General features: G+C 40.0%; 1 protein-coding gene across 3 annotated transcripts; it reads right to left on the bottom strand.

Moving 5' to 3' along the window:
• Nucleotides 1–2123: 2123 nt before the first annotated feature.
• Nucleotides 2124–12547, bottom strand: LOC138838824 (myb/SANT-like DNA-binding domain-containing protein 4). 3 transcript variants are annotated; one of them, XM_070038184.1, is made up of 4 exons: nt 12467–12547; nt 11677–11834; nt 4884–5495; nt 2124–4296 (listed from the first exon to the last, which is right to left on the bottom strand). In XM_070038184.1, the coding sequence occupies exons 3-4, from the start codon at nt 5343–5345 to the stop codon at nt 3721–3723; spliced, it is 1038 nt and encodes a 345-aa protein (XP_069894285.1). In that variant the 5' UTR covers nt 5346–5495; nt 11677–11834; nt 12467–12547; the 3' UTR covers nt 2124–3720. The 3 variants fall into 3 exon arrangements, with proteins under 3 accessions (XP_069894285.1, XP_069894287.1, XP_069894286.1); XM_070038186.1 differs by lacking the exon at nt 11677–11834 and having other exon boundaries at nt 12467–12529; XM_070038185.1 differs by lacking the exon at nt 12467–12547 and having other exon boundaries at nt 11677–11906.
• Between the last annotated feature and the right edge of the window lie 5313 nt (nt 12548–17860).

The raw sequence follows: 17860 nt of genomic DNA, 5'->3' as shown, positions 1-17860 counted from the left end.
AAATGGTAAATAATAAAGGGTATTCCTTTTGAAAGTTGCTGAGAAACTCGGCCTATCACGGTATTTCAAATTTTGAATTTTATCAATCAGAGATTTAAGCAATCAGCAATCAGCTTACCTACCTACCCCAACCCCAGAGTTTGTCCTTCAGCTGCACAGAGGCTAAATCCTTTTTCACAATTTGCACTGGAGAAGTTTTACTGAGACACATTTGACAAGACATCTTCCTCTGGATTGAATTTGGTAACAGTTAGCACATGTCACAAAGAAGTTAGAGGTTGAAAAAAGAATCAAGCTATCAACATTCTGGGAGCTTCAGAAGTTATAGCTCCAGGTTTACAAACAGAATCCTGAAAAATACTAAAAAAATTAAATTTCCTATAAGATAAATATGATGCTAAAAGTAAATGTAGAGCAACACAGTAAAAAAAATCATATAGGAGTTGAAACAATTATTCTAAGGTCAGGGTACTAGGAAGACTTAGCTACTAATTCAAACTCTTCTGGAAGAAATGTGGTCTGCCTTTATATTCAGATTAAGGGTGACAAAATATGGAGAGAAAGAAACAAGGTAAAAAATTTTTTTAAAGAAGTGAAACAAAAACTACACATTAGAGAGACCCAAGACAATGCGAGACTTCCTTTCCCAAAAGTAGATAGCCCCTATTTCCTTCTAAATCAGCCTATTCACCAAGAGAAAGAAGTATCCTACAACCAGGGTGATAATTCAAAGTTCTTATGAATGCATTTCGAACTAGGAGCAATGTTGAATCTGGTAGGATGGCAGAACTACTGATATCATCCAGCTAACTAGAATGTTGGTATAGTAAATTGATTGCAAAGCTGGTCATGACTGCTCACCCATCCTTGTATCCCTACCTTTTACAATGCTTCACAGTTACTCTTACCAAGAGGTAAACTCTTATTTCCTCGCCTCTTGAGAGTGTACCATGTGATGAACTTTGGCTAATAAAGCACAGCAGGAGCATTCTTGAGTACAGTTCTGAGACTAGGCCTAAAGATTACATTGAGCTCCTCTTTGGTTCCAAATTGAAATATATGCCTACCTAGTTGACCAAATGCCTACTTTCTGACCAACCTAGCCAATCTGAAGCTAGGTAAGATGAAAACCACATGGCTACATTCACGCCAATTTCTTCTAAGATAATGAGCAAAATAAATGGTTGTTTCAACCATATTTTTGAAGGGCAGTTATTTAGCAAGCGTTAACAACTACACATACTCAAGGGTGCCGACTACCGCAGGAATGTAGCAATGTCGTTTTCCACTGGAGTGACTCACCCTATCTGCACTGAGCAGAGTTAAACCATAGCTCTGAAGATATTAGGTTTCTTTCTTCTTTTTCTTTTTTAAAGTTTATTTCCAAGAGCTCAAGGGTACTCTATCTATAATGAACAATTGGCTATCTTCATGCTTTCTGTAGGAACTTAAAATCTGCTAATCTCACATCCAACAGGAATATCATCCTGCAGTTATAGAACTTTATGGCTTATATTCTTTACATGCATCAGTCTTAAACCACAGAACAGCAGAGCAGAGTAGGGATGCCCACTTGACAAGTGAAGAAATCAAATGGAAGGACAGGTTAAATGGCACCCACCAGTACTGAATGTCAGAATTATGCAATTCTTTTTTTTATTTTTGTTGGTTGTGGTTCTTGAACTCTGGGTGTGGGCGCTGTCCCTCAGCTCTTCAGCTCAAGGCTAGTGCTCTGTCACTTGAGCCACAGCACCACTTCTGGTTTTCTGGTGGTTAACTGAAGATAAGCCTCATTCTTAAGAGTGATACCTAAAGGTTTAGCACTTCCTCTCATTAGAGCTCATGTGCTAAAATCCTGAGGCAGTATTGGTAAATGATTTTTTTTAAGGAATTCAATTAAGTTAAAGAGGCCTTCCCCCGCCCCCCTTATAAAAGTAGGGATAACTTAGCTCAAGGGTTGTTCTGAGAGGGAAATAAGTAATGTATATGAGACACATAATTCAAGCCTTGCATGTTGTCCCTGACCTCATTGACCACAACAGCATTTTCTCCCAGGCTTTGTAGTGATCTCTACTCTGAATACAGCTCTGAATATACCACTTGAAATAATAATCTTCCAGAGAGACAGTATAGGAAATTTTATTTCTATGGTAGAAGCATTTATTGTAGTAATAGAAAAATAACACTATTTCAAAATCAAGGGTAAGTTAGCAGAAGTTTCCTTTACATACTCATACTTGAATATCACCATGATTTCAAACCATTCTTAAATTAACAAGGAACAAACGCAGAATCAAGATAGTATGACAAGAGAAATATTAAAGCTACTTATCAGCCCTGGAAATCAGAAAACACAAAGTGAACTCGTGCAGCCATTTCAACTTCAGTGTGCATCAGAATCACTGCACCTGGAGAGAAACTGCCCTCAGCAACCTAAGGGCAAACCACCAGGCTGAGCCAGCCCTTGGCTTCAGAATTCTCAAGGGACCGACGTCACAAACTTTGTTCCTCAGGGAGGTACAAAGACAAATATACACTGCAATGCCAAAGATCAACCATTTACTCACGGTGTGACTTCTCTGAGCTTCCAATTCAGGAATAACACTATTCTTAAGAACTGGTGTACAGGATAGAGTAAATACTGTGTGACAAGTGCTTCCATAACAGAGCTACTACCATTGCTTCATTCTCACCCACCTCCCACTCCCAAAGAGCTATTCTTTATTTTAAAAGTCAACCAACCGCTCAGTGGGTTGGAGCTCACTGACTACTGGTATTATTCTTACTGGTACATTGTCTACTTCCCTCTGTCATTCTTTTACAGGAGATTCAATATATGACTGAAATGATACATTTTATATGAAAACTAACTCAACAGGCTCAAAGAAGAAAGGGAACTAAAGCTTCCAAATTGTGTGCTGCTTGTAAAGCACCGACAGATGAACTTCGTTTCAAAGTGGCCCGCTTCAGGCAATCTCCTATGTTCCCTGTGCTGTTTTCTGAATCTCAGCCTACTTATAGATGGAAACATGGGAATAAAATAGCTATAATCCTCATCAGTTCCTATATGTAACAGACTACACAGTTATGTTTCATAGTTAAAAGTTTTTTGGCCATTTAAGTATCTACCCACATAAATATCTGCGATTTCAATATTCTAAAACTATAAAACATAGCTATAGAGGTGCACAGTTAGGCTAGGATAGGGTTCCTCAAACTCAGCACTAATGACATTTTGGTTGTGCAATTCTTCACTATGTGACCCACATATTACACATTACATGTTTAGTAGCATCGGTGGCCTCTACGTCCTAGATGACAGTTACAAGCCACACACCCCCCAACCAAAATGCCCTCCAGACATTGCAAATGTCTTTTGGCATGGAGAACCACTAGACTAGAAACTTACATAGACATAATTGTAAATTCTGGGTGTACAGATAGCACAAGACTATGTGTAATATTACTAATGGAAAGAGGTTAGCACAGTAATATTCTGCTATTCTGTTTCTGCTTGGGCACAGGGTGCTTCTATAATCTACTACTTAAGCATACAATTACCCACACAGAACTATCTTTTCCCTACTGAAAACACTGACGGTAAGACAGGGAGGAAAAAATAAAAACCAGATAATCCAACAACCACTTTATGTCACCTGATAGGAGAAACACCTACAGTTTATAAACATTTGTTCAATGAAAACCTAAAAAAAAAAAAAATCACTGCAAGTGTCCTTCCTTCTGAATTCGAAGTCTCTCTTTCTCCACTTGTAAGCGTTCCTTTTCAATCTGCAGCTTCTCCGATTCAAACTTCAAAAACTGCAGCCGATCCTTTTCCAGCTGCAGACGCTCTCGCTCAAGTTTCAACTTCTCGGTTTCTATGTCCTGTGGCTGAAGTATGGACTTTTCGCCTTGGCCAAGTTCACTTTCCAGAGATGGTTTCTCGGAACTGACGATCTGTAGCCGGAGCTTCTCCCTCTCGATCTGCAGCCGCTCCTTCTCCAGTTGAAGACGCTCGTGCTCCAGGTCTAAATGCCGCAGCCGCTCTTTCTCTATTTGCAGGCGTTCCTTTTCTACCTGCAGTCTTTCGGCCTCAATATCCAGTCGGCGTTTTTCCACCTCTAGTTTCTGTTTCTCTATGTTGACCAACACGTGGGGCTCATCATAAGCAGATCTGGATGGTGTTGAATTAAGGGTGAAAAATTCATCAATGTGGGGGAAATCGGGAAGCTCCGTTTCCCTCCTGGAATCTGGTATGACAGATGATAACATTTCTTCCTCCTCTTCAATCTCAAACTATGAGAAAAGGGGAAAGTGGCTTTTAGTATTTACTCATACTTCATGGTTTCAATTTGCCCAAATATCTCTCAAAGGCTATCAGTAATGTTTCAGTACACAAAACCACTTAGTTTGAATTGTCAAAAACATTTACATGAACTACCTGATGTCAATAATACATAACAATTGATGTATTTAAGCGGAAAAGAAAACTGAATGATCTTGTCATATGCTACGTTTAAGTAAGCATAAAAATCTGCAAACATTGCTGGGTGCCGGTGGCTCATGTCTACAATCGTAGTTCCTGAGGAGGCTGAGATCTGAGAATCACGGTTTGAAGCCAGCCCAGGCAGGAAAGTCTGTGAGACTCTTTGTCTCCAACTAATCACAGAAAAAGTTGGTGCTGTGGCTTAAGTGGTAAAGTGCTAGCCTTGAGCAAAAAGAGGAGCCTGGAGACAGTGCCCAGGCCCAAAGTTCAAGCCTCAGGATTAGCAAAAAAAAACAAAAACAAAAACAAAAAGTGTGCAAACACGTTAAGTATGTCTGGACTATAAGCTGCCACATCAGAGTTGCAAATGAATTAAGTGTCACAGGCTAGTACTTACCTCAGGACTTTGGGGATCCCTTTCTTCCTCTTCCACTTTGACCTCTGTTAAAGATCCACCTGCATCTCTGAAATCTGCCACGTTCTGCCAGTCAAAGTTGGCATCATTTCGGAAGGCAATCTTCTCATCGATCTCTTCAGTGAGAGAGTCGTCTAAGTCAGACGTGGGAAGGGGAAACCCTGAACCCACCAATTTAATGTTTGCCTTCATCCTCTTCCTCTTCATAAGTGCTCTCCAGTCCAGGTACCGCCTCTTCACTTCGGTCCCGGTCCTCTGCTCGCCTTCTCCCACGGCGTTCACGCACTGCGCGATCTCCTCCCAGGCCATGCGCTTCATCACATTTATCGTTGTGTTGAGCTGCTTGGAAAAAATGACTTCTTTCCTTTTGGTAATTTCTTTCAAAAGGGTCTGCGTTTCTTGAACACTAAAATTGCTTTTCCTCTTTCTCTTTAACTGCTTCATATTTTTATAATGTCAATGCAATATAGCAAGAAAAGATGAACAGAGAACTTGAAGAGTGCTACAAAGCGCCCAAACCACGCACAAGCCTGCTGGCCCAGCTCTGGTCACTGTCGTCCACGCATCCAGTAGCGGAGGCAGGCTGGATAATTCCTAAATGGAAAAAGTAAAGTAGGATCATTCAATCAACCTGCAACTTCTGTAGCATACTTTAACCCAATAAGTCTTATACTTTTTACAAGGAAAAAACCCTCTACATATGGCTCAAATTTGGTATCTCCATCTTTGCCAGCACCTTCAGAGTCCAAACTGCCATTTTTTTTCTTTTCCCAGAGGACACTGCAAAGGTTCTTCATCGACGCATTCCATTGCTCCTATACTGGCCTTCATGGGTCACCTGTCCTGATAAACTCCTGTACCTGTCTATATTGTTCTATCTAGAAAACAACCTGATACTTTCGCAGCCCACTTGATGCCTACTCATCTTTCAATCCAAAGAATAACCACATTCTCAGCAAAGCTTTTCCTGACATGCCAAGGTCCTCTAGCATAGTCTACTGACTTTTCCTAAATTTTATCCATTGCTAGCATAGATTAGGGTATGGCTCTTCAACAGATGTTTCATCATGTAACCAAGGGTGTTTGGCTCACTATCTACTGCCCAGAGCCCAGCACAGCTTCTGACACATGCTGAACATACCGTAAGTATGTATTGAATAGATGAGTCAATTTACCAAAATGACGATTAGAGATGCTGAAACAAAAAATTAGCCTATGTAGAATATTATAAGAACCTGCAGGACTGATATAGAAAATTAAAACACAGAAACTAGCTTGACTACTGCACAAAACTCATTTTTTATATTAAATCAATATAGAATGCTTAAGTATAGAGCAAAAGTTTTCTGATGACAAAAATAGTATAAAGATACAATTTAACATGGCAAGGATTTTCCCCCAGCCATCTAGCACCCAGTCCTAGTTTACTACTGCAATCCTTCTCCTCAATAGACACCACATCCGTCCCTTTACAGTAGATGATCTCATTTTCTGCCCCTAAGAGAAAATCAAATTACTGACTTATGACTAAATATTTATTCTAACCTTCCTACAATGCAATGGCTAGATAATAGGAAGCCATTTCCCAGTTCCAAGGCAATGAAGATTCTGGATGTGGATGATATTCCACCAATCAGATGCACTTGGGTAAGACTTGAAATTAAGACAGTCATGTAAAGCATCTGTTTCACCACCTCGAACAAAAGCTCCTAATATGAAACAAAACCAAGCTGACAGGTATACTTTCTAATTAATGCTTTTAATTATTTGCTTTTCTTTAGCAGTAATTAATCATGTTCTGGGCAACCTTCATTGCAGAATTGAAGACTGTGATATTAACCAGTCACTATAAATGCTTGTCTCCACATAGAAACAAAGTTTAAAAAAAAAAACCTATGTCAAAATTTTAACATAAATCCTGAGTGAGAATGCAAAACAGAATGTTTCCCACTTTGGGGGAATGTTCATGTTATAGGGTCATCAATGAGGACGTGTGAAACTTGTTCAAAGGTAAACATGTCAGAAAATCATGGGGTAGGACCTAGCAATATATGTCTCAAGTGACTACATTGTATGCTAAAGTCTGAGAATCTCCGTGCTAAACGCACATCAATAAAACAGATGCACCTGTCTCTCTTGCCTGCCTTGATTTCAAGTCTTCCACAGTGCATCTAATTGGTAGATTATGAATCACACCTAAAATGTTCATTGTGATGAAACCGGGAAATGTTTTTCTACTATCTAGCCTTTACATTACAAAAAGATATAGTAGGGAAGAATAAATGTTAATTCTCAAACAAGAATTTAATTTTCTCCTGAAAGCAGAAAATGAGATCCTCTCTGAAAAAGTCCCAGTGGCTTGCACAGTTTAACACAAGGCATTTTATCAATACAAACTCAATGGCGAGAAAATTGGGACAAAGGCTAGAAAATCTCTTTTAGTTAGAAAAGAGATGTTAAAAGTATATAGTAGGAAACAAGAGGTCATAAAGAGTAAGTTATTTATAAACAAACTATGTTTTCTGACTTCAAATGCATTCAATGATTGCTTCCATGGGCTGGCCTTTCTCTCTTACAAAATGACAGCGTGAAATGAGACTGATAAAATCTCAGCCAGGGCTGTCACTGATCAACTTTTCCAGCAACAAGAAGAATAATACCAAGTTCCAAATCCTGTCATTTGTTACCCACCACAGAACTAAATTAGATATACCAGGCTATTTATAAAAGGAAATTGAGAGACTAATTTGTACAAATCACAACTGTTTGAGTGACAGGCCATATATGCAAGTTCTGTTATGTCATATCTACCTCAACCGTGTTAGCAGCTTCTAACAGCTAAATCTTAAAAATGCTGCTAAGGTAACTTCTCAGATATTATTTGGCAGATTTTCAAAAGGAGTAGATAGACTCTTATCTAGGTGGAAGGTTCAGAAGAAATTCCATACAAAGGCAGAAATCTCCTTAGAACTCCAACCAATATTCCCCATCACATATTAAGGAAAATCTTAAAATAAGAGACCAGACCCAAAGAATCCCTAAACAGGAAAAAATATATGGATATTTCATAAGTGATCTTAATCTTGTTTGACTTGCAAATAGGAGCAAAACAACTTTGGTTATTTCTTATAAATGCTGTATTAAAGAAAAATAAAACTTAGCTGAGCGCTGGTGACTCTACTTGTAATCCTAGCTACTCACAAGGCTGAGATCTGAGAATCATGTTTCGAAGCCAACCCAGGCAGAAAAGTCCATCAGACTCTTATCTCTAATTAACTACTCAGAAGAAGCTGGAAGTGGCATTGTGGCTCAAGTAGTAAAGCACTAGCCTTGAGCAAAAGCAGCTCAGGGACAGTGCCCAGGCCCTGAGTTCAAGCCCCAGGACCAGCCCAAAAAATAAGTAAAAGAACAACAAGAGAAAAATCATTCAGAAGTAATAAATTTATAATTATATAACTAGGTACTTTCTGTAGGGTAGACCAAATAAAATCACCACATAACTATAACCAACAAAATATTTTCTTTGCTTTAATTACATAATCATCCCCATAAAGCCTTCTCCTTTTATTCACTCTGCAGAGTCCCTGAAATACTTCTGGTTTGAGGTAGCCTGATTCATGAATGGCTCAAACAAACTCTTTAAAATGCCAGTATATCTTATAGCACTCATTTCTTTCAAACACTACTAATTTCTGCCAAAATAAAATTTTTATTAGTATAAAAATATTTCTCAGGCATTTCACAATAGTGTCTTCAGCCAATGCAAAAATTCAGCACTTAAGCAAGGCTAAATTTAATAAGATATACAAAAAGCACTTCATATTATTGCTTGAATTCTCTCTTTTAAAAAGAGTCAAAAGTGGATGTTAGCTCTTTATTTCCAAACTGTAATAATTGCATTTTTATTACTATTTCTGTAACCTTTTTATTCCTTTGTTTTGTCTTTTTTAGCTCCCAGTCATCTTTGCTCTACTAACTTCGCATAAAAATATGCCCATCACCATGTTTTCTTATTTCTACTCATTCATGTGGAATAACCATCTCCTGAGAGGCCATTTGCTACTAAAATAGAGGTCAGAGGGAAATAAAAATTTTAAACATAGAAAATGAAGGTTGAAATAATCCTTGTCAATCTCACAAACACACACAAAAAGAATTGCAAGCAAAATATTTCTAAAGCAGACCTTCACATTTTCTCAAAAGACCTATCATGACACATTGAAAACCACTGTATTGGAATGTATAGTCACTGGCAGCAAGCTTGGCAGTTTCCTAGGGATTTGAATATAAATCTTTTTCAGTAGTCTATGAGAAAATTATTTATAAATTAAAACACCATTAAAAGAGGCAGCGGGTAAGAGGGCTAGGCATAGTGATACATAAATACCTGTAATCCTAGTTACTTAAAAATGGGAGAATCATAATTTTAGGTCAGACTAGGCAAAAATTAAGACATTTCCTTCCCCAACCCCCCATATCTCAACAAACATGCTGGAAACATGCTTATTGTAATCCCAGCTATGAGGAAGAAATAGATAGATAGAGGATCATAGTCTGAGGTCTCTCCTAGGAAAAAATGTGATATCCTACCTAAAAAAAAAAAAAAATAGATCAAAAAGGGATGAAGCTGTGGCTCAACTGGTAGAGCATCTGCCCCTAACAAGTGTGAGGCCCTAACTCCAGAACTTCAAGCAGCCTAGAGAATGGGAGATCTTCACCAGCTGTACATCTGACAAGGGTCTAATATACAAGGAGCTCAAGAAACCCCTCCCCCACAAAAATGATCAATAACTCAATAAATGGACAAAGGAGCTAGAGACTTCTCAGGAGCAGAAGCAGCAGCAAGAATGACCAATAAACACATGAGGAAATGCTCCCTATCCTTGACCATAAAGGAAATACCAATCAAAACAATATTGAGATTCCATCCCACTAAGATTGGCCATCATCAAGAATGTAAACAACCACCAGTGCTAGCAGGGATGTAGGGAGTTGGAGGAAGGGGGAAGACATATTATTACACTGTTGGTGGGAATGTTTCGGAAGGCAGTTTAGAGATTCATCAAAACACTACACCCTGAACTATCCTGTGATCCACCCTTTTGTCTTAGCAAGGCCTACTCATCCTTCAGAGGTTGGTGTAAACGTCTCTTTACTATTCCCGTCACCTGAGTGTAGAGTCCTTTACTGTCAGGCTGGCTTAGAATCACTTACTTTACATTAGGAACATAAGACATTAAAGATGAGTCTATTAGTCATGCTATCAAGTAATTTATAATGTATTTAAACACAGATGCATAAAGAAATGCAAATGAAAAAAATGTAATAGAGTCTATAAGCTGAAGGAAATACAAACTAGATTTGTATGCCAATTCTTAACTAAATTAACTTTTTGTTCTTGTTTACTCATCTATAAATGAGAATGAGAAATAGGATAACACTCATGTTTAAGGATTAAGAGATAATCCGATTAATCTTATAATAACTAAGGTACATTAAGCTCACAACTAATGTCAGCTATTATCTTTACCTCTTAAGTACAGTGAGGGTAGCAGCAACTATTTCTTTACTAGATGTATAATGCTACCAGTAAGAGGTACAATAATGAAGTACTAACAAAATATCTTGACTGCCCAGAAGGGAAAATCTTTGATGGGATTAGGAGAACTTTTGAGAAGAAATTATCATTTGAATTGGTCTTATATAACAAATACACTAATAAGGAATAGAAATAAAATGAACAATTATCAGGAAGAAATAGAAAAACAACTCAAGATCAACTATCAGCAAATCCTCAATGATTTCTTAGTAAGTTCCCATATCTTGGTAAGAAAATTACTAAGAGGAACAAATAAAACTGTGGAAGTTTACATGATTTTTGAAATTCAAGCAGTTTACCTTATCTATGGATGCACTTAGTGTACTAATATATAGCAAAATGAAACTGTAGAATAAAATGATTGGTCAAGAAAAGCCTAATTTATTTTGCTTTTGCTACTCTTAAAACCTGAGATCAATTTAATAATTGGATTGCGATCAATTTTTACATGCCAGAAATAGCAGTTCTTTTTATTCTACCCCTTATTCAATGTTTTTAAAACGACATTGATTGTTGCTCTTTGCCTGCCCCCCACCCCCACCCCTACCCCTACCCCATGGTTCCTAACTCTATACTTCCAGTTTTCAAAGCCAGGTCCCTTTGTCCATAACTGATGTGTGCTGAGTGAAAGAACTCTTGTTGACAAAAATGCATTGGGGAACATTTCTGACCTCAATGAAATTGATATTGGAATACATCTTGGATTTCCTGTCAGTCTTGGCTTGACTGTATGAAAATCTTTGCCTAAAACTTTAACATTTTTCTAAGGGCAAGAAAATTCCAACATCGTTGTTGGTAGCTCTGCTTAACTCTTACGAGCTATTTTTTCCAGGAATGTTTGTCTTTCTGCCCCCCTTTTATAGTTTGGTATCGACGTGACAGAAGCTTGAGGTTCTTCTGCTATCGTTCTGCAATAATTTCAAGTTTTCTAAGCCATTGCTAGGTATGGGCCACATTCTTGATGCCGAGGACATAACACCCCATAAAACGTAGAACGATAACCTTTTAGATGCTCTTCCCTCCCCCCTTTAAGATGCACTGGATGCCATACCAAGGGAATTCCATAGTGGCAACCTCAGGAAACTTACAGGCCATCCACGTCCAATGACAAGAGAAGAGGAGCCCTTTTTCCTGACTTTAGGTTCCCCACAGAATAGGAACGAAAAGTTCACTTACGTAATTCCTGTCACGGTGACGTCAGGGCCCATTATACCCTTAACTGGGCGATGTAAAACAACAACGAGGAGGAAGGAGCGGCTGCGGATGCGAGTCCTGGCATCCTAGCTAGCGTGTGTCCTGGGATGGCAAGGCCGCGGGAGGGCCGGCCCGTGTAACTGGGGATAGGGGGGAAGCAAGGAAAGTGAGAAGAGACGAGGGCTTGCGCCCAGCAGTCGGGCATCACCCGTCCCTTCACACTTCCCTGGCCCCGGCTCCATTTCTGCACAGTGTCTCCCCCCCCCCCCCCCCCCGTAGCGGAGGGTTTTCCGGGGTGGGGTGGGGGTGGTGGTTGGGTAAAACGTGTAAAAGTTTGGTCGGCGGGGGCCCCAGGGAGGTCCCCGCCTCCCTCTTTTCCGGTCTGCACCCCGCCCCTGGGGAGCGCCCCGGGAGACCCCGTCCCCGGCGGCGGCGGGAGGACCGCACCTGCCGCCCCGGCCGCCGTGGGGGTCGCGGCCCCGCACGCACGGGCTTCCTCCCTCGGAATGTTCCGTGGCTGCGCCCACAAACTTCCCTCAGGCTGCTCCGGCGGCCCGGGCCCCCCCCCCTCGGCCTCCCGGGTGGGCGACACCTCGGCCGCGCGGGCCTCCCGCGACGCCGCCGCCGCCACCCCGCAGCTGCCGGGCGACCCCCGGCCACGGCCCCTCCCCGCCCCCCCCCCCCGCCGGGGCCCTCCCTGCGGTGCGCGCACCCTCGGGCCGCCGAGGCCACTGCGGGCCGCCAGGCCTGCGCCAACCTCCAGACCACTCACCTGCGACCCCCGCGGCACCACCGCAAGATCGCCCCTAAGGGTGACAGTTTAAAAAAAAAAAAGATGCTTCATGGATTCCCCGCCCACCAACTTCTCCCTCCTCCTACTGGCTAGGACGGATGCCGCTCATAGGACACAGCGTCATCTATTGGTCCGGAAGGTTTTGCCATTCTAGGTGAGAGCCCGCCCCAGGCCAGGCCTCACAATGGGAATCAAGTCCCAAACCGGTTCCGGGTTAATGCCCTGGACACCGCCCCTCCCCCACCCTTGTGATTCGCCTGCTGCCGTCCCGAGCTCAATCTTTGGCGAGCGGATCTGTCAATCAAGACGCCCCTAAGAAACGATTGGTCTCTAGCGATCTGCAGGCCGCGCTGTTCCTCCTGATTGGGGGCATTGGTCGCTCCCTCTCCAAACTCTACTCCTGCCCTAGAAGCCCCCCCCCCCGACACCCCCCTACTACCCGTCCCGACCTGTTAGAGGCTACAAAGGCCTCGAGAGACTTTTGTCCTTCCAGCCCGAGTGCCAAGCCTGCATTACCACTTCCTTTGGCTTCAACCATTCCTCTGTCCTTGCCTCTTTCAAAGGTCAAGGTGACTTCCCTTTGATTCTGTCCAGGAGACACTCCTCACCACAGTCCTCAAGAAGCATTCCCACGTGCTGTTTCTTCAGTGCTTTTCCTCTTCTGGTTTTCCTCCATTTGAGTCCTTTTCATCATTGTACTTGCCTCCTTCTTTCCCTTCTCCAGTTATCCCAGTGCCTTTGTTCAGACCTCTGTTGAGTCTCATCTGTATCTATCTGTATCTATCAGTAGCCTCCTAAAGATCTCTGGATGCTTGTCTTTCCACTTTTCAAATTGTCATCAAGTGAGCTTCTTCAGTGGAATCTCACTATCTAATCTCCGATGAAGTACAAACTCCTTATGCAACTTCATAAAATCCTCTCAACGTTTGCCTTTCTTCACTTAGTCCAATGCGGATTCTACCAAGGAAGGTATTCTTCTGCTCTTTCTCTGCTATGTTAAGAGTTGGTTTCAGAAACAACTTTCTAAAGGAAGATGGCCTTTCTGTCCCATCCATCTTACCTCCATATCAAATTTATTCCTCCATACTCATTCTTAAAAATCACTTTTGGCATACATGCACACTTAGTGAGTTTATCTCTCCTGCTTGACAAAGAAACCTCTTGTTGAACAAGAATTTATGTAGTTTCCTGAATGACCACTTGTTCCTTTGAACTCCCCACAGAATGATGTTAACTTATACAAAGTGGCCTCTTGTAAATTACCTTAACTATATTCTGAATATTTTGCAAAAATTGATCCAGCTGTTTACTATGATATGTCAACAGACAAACATGCATAAAAACATCTTAGTGTGTCTGTGTGTTGTTGTTGATTTTGATCTTACAAGAATTCCACAGATTTGGGGAATAGAAAATTTCATTCACTGGCCTGTTCTCTTTCCTCAACTTAAATAAGTATTGAATTCTGTTCTGTGCAAAATATCAATATACGGACTTCATATGTATTCATCTGTTTGACAGTTACAACAGCCCTGTGTGGAAGGTCTAATGTTCTTCACAGATTGTAGATGAGGGAACTGAAGGAAATATATATTTACAGGCTGAAAAATTAGTATGTGACAACTGGAATTTAAGCTCAGATCATGTGCCCTGAAACTTCTTTGTACTTCACCATCACTCCAAATACATGTGATTAATACCTGCAAGCTGATTGCTTTAAAGGTATCAAAGAGATGTGAAAAGTTTTCCTGAAGTAGGAAGAAAATAACACTTCCCCATCCCACAATGCACTATCTTTTGCCTAGCATTTGTTAGACTGTGCTGAAAATTCCTCAAAGGCACGAACCTTGTATTTTGTCTTTATTTTATCCATAGCAGTTAGCACAGACCTTGTATTTACTGTTTATTGCCAAATAAATTTAGATTTCAGGGTTAGGGATGAATAATGATCAGGTAATTGCTTTAACTGATGGCTTTAGTGAATGAATCCATCCTGGTTTAGCAGGTGAATTGAAGCTACTTTTACCTGTGTTGTTCATTGCTTTTCTTTCACTTATTTCCAGGGAGTGCCTTATGAATACCCCCTCTATCTTGTCTATAGGCAAAGTACTCTATTATTTTGCCTTATCCAGATTGTCTGGGGGAAGAGGGGGAATGATGTGACCAAAGGACAATAACAATAATACAAATGTGCACACAATCTTGAGTTTGCCTAGAAAGCTTGTCTTTGGGTAAAGGAACGAGCTGGAACTCCTGGCAAGGCTTTTTTTTTTCTAATTTATTCAACTACAGAAGTAATATAGAGACAAATTTTCATGAAGAAGAAAGGCAAAAGGGACAAAGAAATAGTACAAGATCCAGAAATAAATTGAAATGACTCCAATTTGTACTTACTGGTAGAAACATACACACATACACACACACACACACACACACACACACACACACACACACACACACACACACACACACTGTTTCTAACTTTTTATATATTATACCATTTGTTATAGACTCTTTTGAGTCCCTTCATGCTTATATATTGAAAGCTTAACTCCAGAGTATTTGGTATCTCCAGGTGGTCCTATGAGAAGGGACTCAATGATAAGGGTCATGAATGGGATCAGTGTCCAGACAGTCCATAGTGCTCCTTTCCCTTTCTGGCATGTAAGGAGACAGGACAGAAGAAAGCCTGGAACAGTATGTGCAAGACATCCTAGATTCCCAAATACTGAAGAAATAAAGTGTTGCTTGCTTAAGCCACCCACCCAGTCTGTGGTATTTTTGTTATAGTGGGATCAAAGGACTAAAGTTTATGTTACAAAAATTAATAGTTTAATTAATATAATATTAAAATTTTAAAATTCATAACAAATAGAAGTTGGATATGGGGGAGAATCATCATAGTTGCTTTCCAAAGTAGTTTTGAGATTCATTTTCAAAAAACAAGATGTATCAAAGATATTATTATCATATTTTTACTTATGATCTAGGTGCTTTTATTTGTGTCCTCAGGATGCTACAGTATTGTCTCAATGTGAGAAAACAGCAAGTCCAAAGAGAGATGTATGGCTTGTGTGAGGTATTGAGAAACCTGAAACTCCATCTGGGAGACTCAGAGTCTCGAGTCACCTAGATTCTGCTCAATGTTCATTCTACTGTATACTGTTGTACTCCTAAGAGCCAACTTTTGCACTTCTATATCAAATTATTTGACTCAAAACTTCTTAAGTTCAAGAAAAACAAAAATGATATTGTACAACAGCCCCCATTTTCCAATCTTCTATTTTCCTCTTCTTTTCATAATTCCTAGCTATGAATGTATTAGCAGCTATTAAATGGATACATCGTCTCCCTCTGATACTTAGTAGATACTATATCTTTTAAGGGACTGCATTTGGGAAAACTGTGGTTTGTGTTTGGGGCATATCAGAAGTTGGGAGAATTACTTTAGATCACATAACAAGAAAGCAGTAAAACTAAGATATTACTCCCTAATTTTAGCTCGTTTGCTTCATCTAACCTACGAACCTCCAATCAACAAACAACTTTTCTACATTGCTATAGAGATGAATAGATTTTTCAGTACTCTTTGAGAACTTATACTGTTTTTTGTAGTCCAAATAATTTGAAATGTCAATCAATAACTCATATAACACCAGCTACAGGTTTTATGAAATATTCCCCTTGGAATGTTTTTTGCTTCTTTTTCTTTTAGATTTCTCTGCTTAATTTTCTAGTTCTTTCTTCTATATTTCCCCTAACGCTACTGTCACCAAATTCTCTTTTTAATATCTCTACTTGTATTTACATTGTATTCTTACTATTGCTTCTCTTACCCTCATTTTAGAGTGTGTGTGTTTGTGTGTGTGTGTGTGCAAGTGTGTGTGTGTGTGTGTGTGTGTGTGTGTGTGTGTGTGTGTGTGTGTGTGTGTGTGTGTGTGTGTGTGCTGGTCCTCAGGGCCTGGACACTGCCCCTGAGCTTTCTTGCTCAAGATTAGCACTCTACCACTTGAGTCACAGTCCGAAGTCTGGCTTTTTGGTGGTTAATTAGAGTAAGAGTCTCATGAACTTTCCTGCATGGGCTACCTTTGAACGGTGATCCCTAGATCTCAGACCTCCTGAGTAGCTAAGATTACAGGCATCAGCCACTGGTGCTGGGTTCCTCATTTTACTTTCTAATCTCCATTTTCTCCATTAAATGTCATTTATAGCCAAAGTATGTTTTTAGTATTTAATAATTATATAGAATAATAAAAGTGTGAAGATATTCTGATCCCCAATCACAAGTTTGAAAGTTCATAAATATATCACATACTAATGCATAAAAAGGTGTCTATCATATATGTGGTTTAGTGCCACACGACATTCTACAGCATCATGTGCATCAATACCAGTCTTTCTAGGAATGAATACCAGTCTGCTTAGGAATGAGCAGCACTCTGTTTTAATAGAATTTGGAAATTCTATCAAAATCCAAGGTTTCATTACTATAGCAACAGAGAACAATGTAAAGACTAAATGTCAGACACATTCAATGTTGCCATAGTAACAGTTGCTTTACTAACCACGTTTTTCTATTCCATTCTGGTCAGTTTTTCAAAAATGCTCCTCTATGTGAATGCTCAGAAAGGGAAGAAAAAGCCCTTTCTTGAAGGGCTTCTTTCTTAAATAAAGGCTTGTTTCTTTCTTTTTTAAATAATGTTAAACTTTGTTTCACTGCCCATTATGAAGAAGAAAGAAGAAGAAGAAGAGGAAGAAGAAGAAGAGGAAGAAGAAGAAGAAGAAAGAAGAAGAAGAAGAAGAAGAAGAAGAAGAAGAAGAAGAAGAAGAAGAAGAAGAAGAAGAAGAAGAAGAAGAAGAAGAAGAAGAAGAAGGTGGTGACTAAGAGGGAAATGGAAATTCTGAATTCTGTTCCAGCAAATATTCTTTCTGTTTTCCATCAAGGAAATTGAGGGGTGGAGTTTATGACATGTCTGTGTTGCCATTTCATGACATTTTGAACCATTTTCTCCAAGCTCCTGTAAAATAGGGAATTCTGCTGTATCAGAATAGAAAATCATTTTTTTTAAGCAATAGCATTTTAGAGTGCAAGCTTGTCAGACAACTGGGATGGCCGGAGACAAAAATCGATAAAGCAGGCAATCGTTTATTCTGTGCCTTCAGATCATCTCTTCCTTACCTTGCCTGTCCTTGCTGATGAAACATGCTCATTATATAGTAAACTAATAAAGACCCTCTCTTCCATGCCCTGACTAGTCATTCTGTTTTGTACCTGTCTCTTTTGTTTCCATAATACTTTCCACTAAAGCCAGAGATTACGGGAGTCATATTCATCTTCTTCAGCAAGTATGTGGTACATGTTAACAAACAATA

This window comes from Dipodomys merriami, unplaced genomic scaffold (genome assembly GCF_024711535.1).
Source record: "Dipodomys merriami isolate MVZ:Mamm:240054 unplaced genomic scaffold, mDipMer1.0.p SCAF_29, whole genome shotgun sequence".
In the NCBI taxonomy this organism is placed as follows: domain Eukaryota; kingdom Metazoa; phylum Chordata; class Mammalia; order Rodentia; family Heteromyidae; genus Dipodomys; species Dipodomys merriami.
Note: the sequence above shows the minus strand (reverse complement) of the source record. Positions and strands in the feature narration are given on the sequence as shown.